The 13,789-nt window shown below is 49.3% G+C and overlaps 1 protein-coding gene across 1 annotated transcript in view; it reads left to right on the top strand.

Moving 5' to 3' along the window:
* Positions 1-1,282: 1,282 nt before the first annotated feature.
* LOC134353957 (proline-rich protein 12-like) overlaps positions 1,283-13,789 on the top strand; it is a 98,457-nt gene continuing 85,950 nt past the window's right edge. Inside the window, exon 1 of the mRNA XM_063062552.1 lies at positions 1,283-1,643. Within this exon, the coding sequence (XP_062918622.1) occupies positions 1,549-1,643 (95 nt within the window). The 5' untranslated portion in view covers positions 1,283-1,548. The remainder of the gene's footprint in view (positions 1,644-13,789) is intronic.

Below are 13,789 nucleotides of genomic sequence, written 5' to 3'. Positions count from 1 at the left end.
TACAATGAATACAGGCTTTGATAATAGCTGTACTTTGAACCTTGAATGTGCAAAAGACAACAAACTGTGCCAAAACAGAATGAGAACCAAAGAGGACAAATCGCACAAATAATAAATAAAAATGTTAATACATGATCCTGAGAACACGAGCTGCAGGGTCCCTCAAAAGTGAGTTGTGGAATCAGTTCAGAGTTGAGGTGAGTGAAGTTATCCTCTCTGGTTTAGGAGCCTGACGGTTGAAGGGTAATAACTGTTCCTGAACCTGGTGGTGTGGGACCTAAGGCTCCGGTACCTCCTTCCCAATGGCAGTAACAAGACGAGAGCATGGCCTGGGTGGTGGAGGTCCTTGATGGTGGATGTTACCGTCTTGTGGCAGCATTCCTCTTGAATGCTGGCAGTATAAGGCCATTCAACCCATCGAGCTCGCAGTGGGGCTGGTCCCATTGCCTCCACGTTTCCTGACAATAGCAGTGACCACACTTCAGGAGTTGGTGGTGGACTTCAACGAAGATGCCCCTGGGGGCTGTAAGCAGTGTGGTGTGAATCTTTTACCCCATCCAAGACCAGCAATGTGGGCGGCCTTGAGTGAGGGACAACACCAGGGCACCCTGCCAGGGCCCACTCTGCCCCAACGCGGCCAAATTTTATTCTCGCAAACACGAAGGAAGTCTGTAGATGCTGGAGGTTCAGGCAACACACACAAAATTGCTGGTGAACGCAGCAGGCCAGGCAGCATCTACAGGAAGAGGCACAGTCCACGTTTCGGGCCGAGACCCTTCGTCAGGACTGGATACAAATACGAAATTTTATTCTGCTGCCCGTCCCTCGGCCCAGCCCTGGACTCTGACCCTTGGAAAACGTTTCCTGAGAACAACTGCGCAGGATTGCTGTTATGGGTTTTGTGAGGTGTGTGTGTGGTGGTGGTGGGGATGGGGGGAGATATGTATCACTGTCCGGGTTACTCAGGATTCCTTTTCACCCAAGCCCTGTTGAACTGAATACATTTCCCTCCCTCCCTCCCCCTTGCAACAGGACCTCCCATTGTCTTCCCCCTCCCCTTTAACGAAGGTACCTATTAGTTTTGCTCCCCCCGTGGGGTCCCTGCGGCAGCTCCTTGGTCAAGAAGCGCACTTCAAGCCCGTTCCCCTCTCACTGGTGTTGACTGCCTCAGACATCTGATCTGTCTCCCTCTCTCCTCTCTCTCTCTGCTCCCTCCCTCGCCCTCTCTGAAATGTATTCTGGGTATTGAGATCACAGGCAGGCAGAGAGAGAGAGAGAGAGAGCGGCTGAAATATGGCCGCATCGTAGTCCCCCTGCAAGGATTTTTTTAGAAAATATTTATATGCACACTGCATTTTTCTTTAAACCAAGAGCGGAGGTGGGTGGGGGGGAGAAAGAAAGAAGGAGCAGGCATACAAATGTTTATAGGTTAAATTAAACAGTTCTAGTGGTTTAGTGCAATCCAGGGACGTTTGTAGATAAGAGAGAGAAAACCTGGGCTTAACAATTTAAAAAGAGGAAAACCCCCTCCTTCGCAAAGTGAATTTAATGGATAGAAACTATCCCGCATCTAGTTTTGGAGATCCTTTGGGTACAGGGCAAGGATGGAGCTACGACAGGACAACGTCAGGAGTAAAAGCCAGGTAATAAAAAGCCTTCTTCAACCACCCCCCCGCTTTCCCTCAATCTCACCCCCCCTCCTTTCCCAGAATATAAAAAGAAACCGGTGAATCTGGGAGTTTGGGGTGGGCTGTAATGGGAGCCGATTGCAAAGTCGTTTGTTTGCAGAATGTCGCTTACAATTTAACGAATTGCAAAGTTAACAAGCGATCGGAAAGGGGTTTTTTTGTGCGAGTACGTCTTAGATATAACACACACAAAAAGAAGGAATCGAATAAAGGGCCTTTAATGTATCCGAGAGAGGTGGGAGGAGGAGGGGGGGAGAGGGTTTTTCTGTGTCGGTGGGGCGAAGGAGATGGCAACAAATACAGGATACAATGTAGCGGCTGGAAACTGATGAAAGGGAGAGAGAGGGGGCGAGGGAATAGAGAGAATTACATGTTATTGGTAACATTAACCTGCAGGCCCTGTGCCTGAGTCTCTCTCTCTCTCTCTCTCTCTCTCTCTGTGTGCACCTCCCCTTCGGTTCCCTAACCTTTCCTTATTCGTTTTGTGTGCAAATCAACACGATTTGCAGCGCCTAAAACTCTCCCCGCCTTCCTCCTGCTCTTCCCCCTTCCCATTTAAAAAAAAATCCCCTCTTGTTTCAAAAACGTAGACTCTTCCCGCATCACATATCCAGCTAGGCCTCATTTGCAATATCTGTCTGTCTTAGGAAGTGCATTCCCCGTTCCTCCCGCTCTCCTGCCACTTGGGTTCAAATATTATGTTACAGATTCACCAGTGAAGTTTGACGAGGGGGGTGGTGCCCAATATACGCGATAAATAACCTGGCAAGTTGCAAAATTTAATACTACAGCTTTAGTTTGGTGCTCAGACGAAAGATAACCCTAAACCCAATAACTCTCGTAAAGGTGGTAGTTAGACTAGTTCTGTCTCCTAGTTTGGGGTTCTTTGTCGATTTTTCTCCCCTCGCCCTCCACTTCGGTGTTTTGGCCTGTTGTAGGGAGAAACGGAATCGGGTTCATTATCACTGATATATGTCGTGAAATTTGTTGTTTCTTTGCGGCAGCAGTACAGTGCAAGACATCAAAAATTACTATAAGTTACCACAAGAAATGTGTGTGTGTATATATATGTATTTGAAAAAACAATTGGCATTGCAGAGAGTGGGTAATCATGATGAAGGTTCTCGACTTTCTACAAATGCTGCTTAATCTGCTGAGTTCCTCCAGCATTTGGTGTGTGTTGTTCTGGATTTCCAGCATCTGCAGAATCTCTTGTGTTTGCAGAAAGTGAGGTTCTGTTCAAGGGTTCATGGTCTGTTCAGAAGCCTGATGGCTGAGGGAAGGAAGCTGATCCTAAAGCATTTCAGTGTGCCCATCTTCAGGCTCCTGTGCCTCGTCTCTGGTGGTGGTAACGAGAAGAGGGCACGTCCTGGGTGTTGAGGGCCCTCAGTGAGGTATCACCTATGAAGATGTCCGCAGTGCTGGGAGGGCTAGTGCCCATGATGTAGCTGGCAGAATTTTGTTGCTTGGAGATGTTGTTCTCTACCCATAAATAGACCACAACTTGCCAATACAGTGCTTGGGCACAGTTGTTACTGGGCTGGGCATGACAGCCATGGTTCGTTCGCACCGTTAAAGGTTTTTGTACTGTTACTTAAAGAAAATGTTTGAGGGGAAAGATGTGACGCTCTGCTGATGCTGGGTCGGACAGGAACAAGGAGAGACGATGTTCATAAGACCGTAAGACATGGGAGCAGAATTCGTCCACTCACTCCATCGAGTCGGCTCGGGCATTCCATCGTGGCTGATTTATGATCCCCCATTTTCCTGCCTTTTCCCCATAACCTTTGACACCCTTACTAATCAAGAACTTATCAACCTCCACATTAAATATATCTGTTGACAGATGTATGTGGCAACTCACCACCCTTTGGCTAAAGAAATTCCTCCTCCTCCTCTGTTCTAAATAAGAGGCCGTTGCATTCTCAGGCTGTGCCCGCTGGTCCTAGACTCTCCCACTACTGGAAACATCCCCTCTAGGCCTTTCAATATTCGATAAGTTTCAATGAGACGCCCCCCCCCCCCAAATTCTTCCAAACTCCAGTGAGTACAGGCCCAAAGCCATCAAACACTCCTCGTACATTAACACTTTCATTCCCAGGGTCAATATCATAACTTACTCTGGACCCTTTCCAATGCAGGCACATTCTTCCTTAGAGAAGCGACCCAGTGCTACTCAAGAATATTCCAAGTGCATTGCATCCTTGCTTTTATATCTCGCCCTCTCGAAATGAATACTAACATTGCGTTTGCCTGCCACACCACCAGCTCAGCCTGCAAGTTAACCTTTAGGGGATCCTATGCAAGGACTTCCGGGTCCCTTTGCACCTCGGATTTCAGAATTTTATCCCCGCTTAATAGGAAAGGATGGAAGGATTCTGCCAGGCAGTGTCTGTGGGGCGAGACAGAGTTAAATGTTTCAGAGTGGAGGCCTGTTCTGCAACTGGGAACATTATCTATCTCTGCAGAGGCTGCCTGACTTGCTGAGTTTTTCCAGCAACTGATTTTATCTTGGATTTCCAGCCTCTGCAGTTCTTTTATTCTTCAGGGCTTGATGGTTCTGTGGTCTGATGTTGGTGCTCATGTAGTGCACCTGGACGTTGAGGGGAAGGAGAGAGAGCATTGTCACTTTCGCCCCAGCACCACCCCTCACCCCTCCGTTCCTCAAGGCAGCTTGGAGTGGGGGGATCTATTATCAGCTTTCCCCACAGCTTCCCATGGTAGGTTAGGTGGCTGCACAGTGCTTCAGGGGGTTGACTGCACCCCGGGGTGGTGTGCTCTCCCAGTGGGAGACTGCACTTGGAGACCCCAGTCTGCCGTCGCTGGTAGGGCATTACCAGGCTGGGTCGTCAGTGGAGACAGAACAGAGTTAATGACGAACCGTTAACTCCAATCCCTTCTCCACGGATGCTGCACGGCCTGATGAGAACATCCAGCTGTTGCATTTACATAGCACCTTTCACTTGACATCCCGAGGCCCTGCACACAGGAATGCTGTGGGATAAATGTTGGCAGCATGCCATGTTATTGGTGGGGGGGGGGTCAACGAGGAAGCCATGAGGGGCATCTTGATGGGGGAGGTGGGAGAAGAAGGGTATTTCAGAGCTCAGGACATCCCCCTCCCCCTCCCGCAGCAGGAGACAAGAATGCCACTGATAGAGCAAATGAAAGAAGTTGGGAATTGTGGGACTGTAGGTCCAGCCAGTTGGTTGGGAAGACGGGAGGGATGGGTGAGGCCTCACTTGCCTGTGCCTGGTGGTGAGAGAGAGATTGGTGCAGCTGCCTGTGCAAGTGGCAGAGGTCTGAACGAGAGGGTGAGAGCAGAGAGTGGAATGAGGCACGACAGCCCCAATGAGCCGATGCAGGACCTCAGCTCCTGAGACTGACCACAACGTTTGCCTCCAGAGCTGAACGCACGTTAATAATGACCAGAATTCCTTAAATAGTTCTTCCCTTTTTATCTCCATAAAAACTATTGACCTGTCTTCCATACCTCTGTGCTGTATCTAATGGAGACTGGAGGACTGTCTGTGTGGGTGGGTGGGAGGTAGGTAGGAACACGGTTTGTTTTGTTGCTTGTGTTCTGTGTTCTGCCGAACGTTCGATTCGATATGTCACCGAAGACACTCACGAATTTCTACAGGTGTGCCATAGAGAGCACGCTAACTGGCTGCGTCACTGTTTGGTATTGTGGGGAGGGTGGGGTTAGTGGAGCGCAGGATCAAAATAAGCTGCAGAAAGTTGTGAACTCAGTCAGCTCCATCATGGGCACCAGCCTCCCCAGCATCCAGCACATCTTCAAGGAGCGATACCCCAAAAAGGCGGCATCCATCATTAGGGACCCCCACCACTCAGAACATGCCCTCTCATCAGGGAGGAGGTACAGGAACCTGAAGGCACACACTCAACGATTCAGAAACAGCTTCTTCCGCTCTGCCATCTGATTTCTGACTGGACGTTGAACCCATGAACACTATCTCACTACTTTCGTTTTCACTTTTTGCACTAACTTAATTTAACTTTTCAATATATATTTACTGTAATTTAGTTTGTATTGCACTGTACTGCTGCAGAACAGCAAATTTCATGACGTGCCAGTGAGATTAAACCTGATTCTGACATTGTGGGTAGGCTGTGCTGGTGGTGGAACGTGTGATGACACATACGGGCTGTCCCCAGCACATCCTTTGGTTGTGTTGGTTGTTAAAGCAGAGGACGCTTTCCGCTCGCTGCCTGTTTCGAGATTCTGTAGAAGCTGGAAATCCAGAACAACGTGAGCGAAATGCTGGAAGAGCTCAGTGGGTCAGGCAGCATCTATGGAGAGGAATGAACAGTCGACGTTTCAGGATTGAAGGATCTCAGTCCGACATATTGACTCTTTATCCCTCTCCGTGGATGCTGCCTGACCTGCTGAGTTCCTCCAGCATTTTGTGGGTGCTACACATCTCGCTGTATGTTTCCATGTATGTGTGATATACATCTGAATCTGATGAGGGGAGACCAAGAGGCGGGATGAGACGCGAGTTCTTATCATTTCTGGTACTCCCTGCCTGAACAAGTAATAGAAGATCACTCATTAGTAACTTTCCGAAGGGATTTGAAAGGATGAACACTCTGGGGTGAAGGGAAGGGCTAACTTGGAGCAGCCATTTGTGTGTTGGCCCCACTCTCATTCTTTTGACTGTAGATTTATTGTGAGGATTAACCTCTTTCTGTTAATTATGGGATTATATCATAATCACTGGCTCTGCATTACAAAAGGCCCTGCAGTATAAGGCTTTATAAAGCACTGGTCAGACTGCACTTGGAGTATTGTGAACAGTTTTGGGCCCTTATCTAAGAAAGGATGTGAACTGATGCTGGGTCGGGTCCAGAGGAGGTTTACGAGAATGATCCCGGGAAAGTAAAGGTTAACGTTTGAGCGTTTGATGTCTCTGGGCCTGTGCTCGCAGGTTGTTTTGAAGAACTATGGTGGGTCCTATTGAATATCGAAAGGCCTAGATAGAGTGGACGTGGAGATGATGTTTCTTATAGTGGGGGTGTCTAGGACTCAGAGATGAGGAATTTAATTAGCCAGAGGGTGGACGAATCTATTGAATTCATTGCCACAGGTGGCTGTGAAGGACAACTCATTGGGCATATTTAAAGCGGAGGTTGATAGGTTCTTGATTAGTGAGGGTGTCAGAGGTTACAGGGGGAAGGCAGGAGAACAGGGTTGAGAGGGATAATAAATCAGCCACGATAGAATGGCAGAGAAGATGAAGGGCTGAATGGCCTCATTCTGCTCCTTTGCCTTAAATGACAAACAGAAACACTATCCCAATCAAATTTTAGTCAGCAGATAAGCAGCTGAATGTGTGTAAGCCTGTATGAGGAGCCAGTCTAAGAGCTTTAACAACTGAGTGTCTTGAGAATCGTCCTAGACTACCTCAGCCACCTGTCCCATCCATAGCACTTCCCAAATCTGTGCGGTCTCACTGCCTGCATCTAACACCTCCAAATCCTCGCCAACTTAAATACAAAAGGAGATGGAAGAAATATGGAGATGAGATGATAGGGATGGTGTGATGGAGGGAAAGTGGAGATGAAATGATAGGGATGGTATGATGGCACTGGAAAAGATGCTAAGGAGATTTCCTTAGGATCTCTCATTGGAGAGAGTCCAGAGGAGGTTCACGAGGATGATTCTGGGAATGAAGGGGTTGACAGCTTTGGGCCTGTACTCATTGGAATTTAGAAGAATGCAGGGGGATCTCATTGAAACCTACCGAACGTTGAAAGGGCTGGATAGGGTGGATGTAGGGAGGATGTTTCCTATGGTGGGAGTATCCAGAACTAGAGGGCACAGCCTCAAAATTGAGGGGCGACCCTTTTAGAACAGAGGTAAGGAGGAAATCTTTTTAGCCAGAGAGTAGTAAATCTGTGGAATGCTCCATCACAGATTGTGGTGGAGGCCAAGTCCGTGCATAAATTTAAGACACAAGTTGATAGTTTCCTGATCGGACAGGACATCAAAGGATATAGCGAGAAGGCAGGTGTATGGGGTTGAGTGGGATCCGGGATCAGCCGTGATGGAATGGCGGAGCAGACTTGATGGGCTGAATGGCCTAATTCTGCTCCTATGTCTTATGGTCTTATGGAATGGGGCATTTCAGTTACGAGGAGAGATTGGAGAGACTGGGATTGTTTTCCCCAGAGTGGAGGAGGCGGAGGAAATGTCTGAGGGATGTGTATGAAACAATGAGGTGCGTTGATATAGTGGACGGTGATAAACCTCAGAAACCAGGAGACACATGTTGAAGGTGAGGGGTCTAGGAGGCAGTGCTTTTTACTCAGGAGGTAAAGACAACGATTAGCTTTATTAGTGACGTTTGTGTACATGACCCAACAGTCCGCAGATGAGCTGGGGGCAGCCTGCAAGTGTCGCCACACTTCTGGAGCCAACGTGGCATGCCCACAACTGACTTACCCTAACCCGTACATCTGGGAGGAAACCAGAGCACCCGGAGGAAACCCACGTGGTCACGGGGAGGACGTACATATTCTACACGGACAGAGGCGGGAACGGAATCCCGACTAAAGCGTTGCACTAACTGCGCAAAGGTGGAATGTGGAACACAATTCCTCATGGAATGCAGAGGCAGAGACTTCTCACAGAGGAATCTAGCCGAGCACGTGAATCAGCACAGCTATAGGCTAGGTGCTGGTAAATCAGATGAGCACAGATGGTTCTCTAGTGGTCCGAAGACCTCTCCGAATTGGATGACATCGACAAGGCACGCTTGGAGTGAGAAACCTCTCCCCATGATGGAGACATCTGAAACCAGAATGTAAGATCAGAGGTGAGGGTGTTCTGGTCACCCTGTGATAGAAGATTGTCATTAAATTGGAGAGAGTACAGAAAGATATCCAGCAATTGGGACTTGAGGGCTTGAGTTACGAGGAGAGACCGCAGACTGGGTCTATTTTCCCTGGAGCACAGGAGACTGAGGAGTGACTTTAATCATTTCGACCATGGATAATACATTTTAGATGTATTCAAAACGCAAGCCAAGCAGCACAATATGTAGAGCAAACTGTTGCCTATGTAGCAGGCTTCCCCACTCCACACAGCTGATGAATCCAAAGGAACGGCAGAGACTGATACAGTTTGGTATCAGCGCCATCGCAGGAGTTGCCAGTCAGTGTTGAACTCGATGTAGGACTGCCTTAGGGACTTCAGTTCTGGATTTTTCCTTGGGGTTTACTGCCAAAGCCTTCCCCGTGTGTGGATAGAGCCGCAGGGCAGTGGAGGTTTGAGATCAGTTTTCTTTCTCCAAGAGGAGCTGCCAACCACGGCTGACAAGCCCCATCTGCCCAAAGCGACTGGTCTTAAGGTGCCAGTAACCCGACTTTGCTCCTTCTCCTGTCAGTAGAAACGGTTCCACTGGGCTTAGTAGCTGGGCCATGCATGAAGATCTGGAGCTGGACTTGGTTGTCAGAGACTATTTGAGATGTACACTATTAAGAGCATTAAATTGGCCGGCTGGTGGCGCAATGGCATCAGCGCCGGACTCCGGAGTGAAGGCTCCCAAGTTCGAATCCAAGTCAGGCCAGCCCCCGAGCACGCTTTCCATCCGTGCTGGGTTGAGCATCGAGCTAGCCACCCGGCCTCGTTAAAAAACAAGGGTCGAGTCAGGAATGTTCATATCGTTTCCCAGTTAATCCGAAAAGAGACCAATTCTGACACTATGCACCAGACAAGAACGGCTGACACGATTAAAATAAAAATTGGTAGTGGGAGCTCATCCCCACTTCCTCGCCCTGCCCCTGCCCCCCCCCCCACCATCTATGACAACTTTCAAGATCCAATGACTTTATAGATGTTTATAAAGTCATGGGGAGGATAGATAAGGTGAAAGGTCACGATCTTTACCCGGCCCCCAGGGTAGGAAGATTCAAAACTAGAGGGCATGGGTCTAAAGTGAGTGGGTGAGATTTAGGTGGGACCTGAGGGGAAACTTTTCCCACACAGAGGGTGGTGGGTATGTGGAATGAGTCTCAGAGGAAGTAGCAGGGGTGGGTGCAGTCATATTTCAAAGACATTTGGACAGGTACGAGGATGGAAAAAGGTTTAGAGGGATGTGGGCCAAATGCAGACAAAAGGACCAGCTTTGGTAGGCACCTGTTTTCTGTGCTTTTGACATAATGACAGCAAGAATGGATGATCTGACCATTGGTCACCTCAGCTGAAGTTGTTAGACGTGAAGACACAGGAGCAGAAGCCGGCCATTTGGCCCATCGAGTCTGCTCCGCCATTGACTGATTAATTTTCCCCTTCAGCTCTATTCTACTCCTGACTTGTCTGCGTCACGTTTGACATCATGGAATAGTCGGGCTGAATGGATATGCTGTCATTGAAGAAAGTTCAAAGGATGTTTACATGAATAATCCTGGGAATGAAGGGGTTAACACACCAGAAACATTTGATGTCTCTGGGCTTGTACTCAGCGGAGTTTAGCAGAATGAGAGTGGGATCTCATTGAAACCTTTATTGAATATTGAAGGTCTAGAGTGAACGTGGAGAGGATGTTTCCTATAGTTAGGGGTGTCTCGAACCAGAGGGCACAGAATAGAAAGATGTCCTTTAGAAGAGAGATGGAGGAATTTCTTTAGAGGTTGGTGATCCTGTGGATGGTTGTGGTGTCCAAGTCATTGGATATATTTAAAGCGGAGACTGAGAGGTTCTTGGGATGTCAAAGGTTACTGGAAGAAGGCAGGAGAGAGGGAAAGTAAATCAGCCATGATCGAGCAGACTCGATGCGCCTAATTCTGCTCTTGTGTCTTTGGTATTGTAACATTCTACCAACCTCTGGCCTGGTGGTGGAGAGTCCCTCATGAATCACTTGTCACATGAACCTCCGATCTGGTTTTCTCCCCATGTGGCTGGGGCAGTTGTGACCCTCAGGAGAGGGCTGGAGATTCAATGATGGTAATGCCATTGAGGGAGGACCGTTGGGCAGGTGGCGAGGACCTCTCTTGTTGATGAGGGTTGTCCTGGCCCTTGTGAGGTGTGAATTTCACTCGCTCCAATGAGGGTGGGGAGAACGCTTTGCTACTTGTGGTAGGGGACTGCTGCAGTGTCTAAGGACGTACAAGTGGGTCTCAACAGCTCACTGCCATCAATAAGCATTTCACTTCACACCAAGTTGTGGTGAGAAGGATGTGGATGAAGCAGCTGGAAACGGTTGGGCCTTGGGCAAGGCCATTGCCCCAGGGTTGTCCTGGAAGTAGGAGGAAGTAAAGAGTCGAGTGTCGGGCTGGGTAGGGTAAAAATAATGGATTTTCTTCCCATGGTGAACCATAACTCTATTTAGATTTTGGTTGGGAGGGGGTGGTGGGCATCACGGTAGCATAGCAGGGCGTCGACGCTGTTGTTGCTCGGGGCGTCAGAGTTCAGAGTTCAATTCCGGTGTCTTCTGTAAGTAAGTTTGTACGTTCCTTCCTGTGTGCGCGTGGGTTTCCCCCGGGTGCTCTGGTTTCCCCCCCCCCCCCAGTCCAAAGACATACCATTAGGAAGGTTAACTGGTCGTAGTAAATTGTCCCGTGATTAGGCTAGGGTTAAATTGGTGGGTTGCTGGGCGATGCTGCCCTAAGTAAATAAATGACTAAATCTATCAGCTGCACATCGGAACGTACGGTGAAAAGCGTCGTTTGCACCAACAACCAACGCACCCGAGGATGCGCTGGGGGCAGTCCGCAAGTGTGGCCACTCGTTCCGGTGTCAGCACAGCGTGCAGAGCGACACAAGCAGCATAGCCATCGCCCCAGGTTCACCTCCAATGACCACCACCTTCAGCATGGCGTGTGGCCCTAATCGGACGAGAGCTTTCCTCGATTCTCTTATCACCTGTTTTACCTTGATGCCACAGAAGGCCGCCTTGGTGTCGAGTGGCAGTCAACCTCAGCCCGTCCCTGGACTTCTGACTCTCTCAGGTCTGGAAGTGAGCTGCCCTGGTAGAACCCAGTCTGGCCATTAGTGACTGGGGTATTGGTGAGGAGCCGACGCTACGTAGCACTGAGGAGGGCATCTTTAATCATACAGACACCAGTAACCTAGTCCCATTTGCCCACACTTAGCCTGTATCCCTTTCCAATCCATCTACCTGTCCGCGTGTCTTTTAAATCTTGTCAATGTACCTTCCTCAACCAGCTCATTCCCAAAGAGGGCCATCCTGTGAGTGAAACTGTTGCCCCTCAGGGGTGGTGGTAGAGGCAGATACATTAGGGGCATTTAGAAGACTGGGGCACGTGGATGATGGAAGAATGGAGGGCTATGTTGGGGGTGGGGAAGTGTTAGATTGATCTTGGAGTTAGCTTAAAGTTTGGCACAACATTGTGGGCTGAAGGGCCTGTACTGTGCTGTAATGTTTGAAGCTCCCTGTACAGATTCCGATTAAATCTTTCCCTTCTCACCCTAAACCTTTGCCCTTGATTCTCCAGCCCTGGGAGAATGACTGGGGGCACACCCCCCATCTCTGCCCCTCCATGGTGCTGGTGATTGGGAATAGGCCGGTGCATCAGTAATTGGGTCAGTCTGTGACCTTTCGTCAAGTGGCTGCTTAACCTCTGACCCCAGTGAGGGCGGGTGAAATAGGGCTGAGATCTGGCATTTGTGACATGAACGTAACCAAGAGCCTTTCGGTCAGCACCTGCTCGATCGTTCAGTGAAATCATGGCCAACCTTGGGGTAAAACATCAATTAAAGTTAGCCTTATTTGTTACCTCAAAACATACAGTGACCTACATCATTTGGGGTCAAATCAAACCAGCAGGGATTGTGCTGGGGGCAGCCGCCAAGTGTCGCCAAGCTTTCCATATCAACACAGAATGTCCACGACTCACTAACTCTAATCCACTCATCTATGGACTGCGAGCACCCAGAGGAAACCCACACGGTCACAGGGAAAACATACAAAATCCTCAAGGATGGTGGTGAGAATTGAACCTGGGTCACTGGGGCTGTAAACATTACGCTACCGTCAGACCAGATTAGATCTGCTTTACCTGTCACCAACATCGAGCAGAAAGTATGAAATGCATCTTTTTTTTTTTTGCATCATGGTTTGTGATCTGCTGGAAGTGTCGCCACACTTCCAACGCCAACGGAACATGTCCACGGCTTACAAACACTTACATCTTTGGAATGTGGGAGGAAACTGGAGCACTGGGGGAAACCCACACTGTCATGGGGAGAACGTGCAGACTCAATACGGGCAGCAGCAGGAATCGAACAGCAGCCGGTAACCGCGGATGCTGTAAAGTGTACGGGCAGCAGCGGGAATCGAACCGCGGATGCTGTAAAGCGATCACTTGTTAGTCCTACGCCACCCTGCGGCCTTCCTGCACCAACATCATAACCTCCTGGAATCGCGTCTACCGATTCTCCACTGCCCTCCGGGAGAGGGAAGTTCCAAAGGAATCCCTTCCCATCCTGGTCCTGGGGGGTCAGCCACTTGTTCTGAGGCTGTGACCACCCCTCCCCCCAGCCCAAAGCAGGGTCTCGACCAGAAACCCTCTCAGCTGCCGCTCGACCCACCGAGTTCCTCCAGCAGATTGGTTGTTACTCTGGATTCCAGCATCTGTCGTGTCTCTGCTGGAGAAACTCGGCAGGCCAAGCAGCTGTGGAAGGCCAGACAGAACTGTGCACTTCCGGCAGCATGGTGGGGTAGTGGTTAGCACACCAGCTTGCAGCACGAGTGATCGATGATTGGGGTTCGATTCCCACCGCCGCTGCCTGGATGGACTTTGTACGTTCTTTCCCGTGACCATGTGGGCTTTCTCCCAGGTTCCAAGGACTTGGTTGCGGTTAATGAATTGTAGGGGTGAATTGGTGCCAGAATAGTGTCAACACTTGCCCAGCACAATTCCCACCGATTAGATTTGATGCTAACGATGCATTTTGCTGTACGTGTGACAAATAAAGCTCATCCCGCTTTAAAAATTCCTGCTTCAGGACAGATAAATAGCCCCAGGTGGTACCTAAGCTGAGGATCATCGTGAACGCTTTGACCTCAGCTTTGGTAGTTGGCGTAATGGCATCAACACCAGACTTCAAAGTT

Source organism: Mobula hypostoma, chromosome 11 (genome assembly GCF_963921235.1).
Source record: "Mobula hypostoma chromosome 11, sMobHyp1.1, whole genome shotgun sequence".
Taxonomy (NCBI): domain Eukaryota; kingdom Metazoa; phylum Chordata; class Chondrichthyes; order Myliobatiformes; family Myliobatidae; genus Mobula; species Mobula hypostoma.
This window is presented reverse-complemented; position numbering and strand designations above follow the sequence as displayed.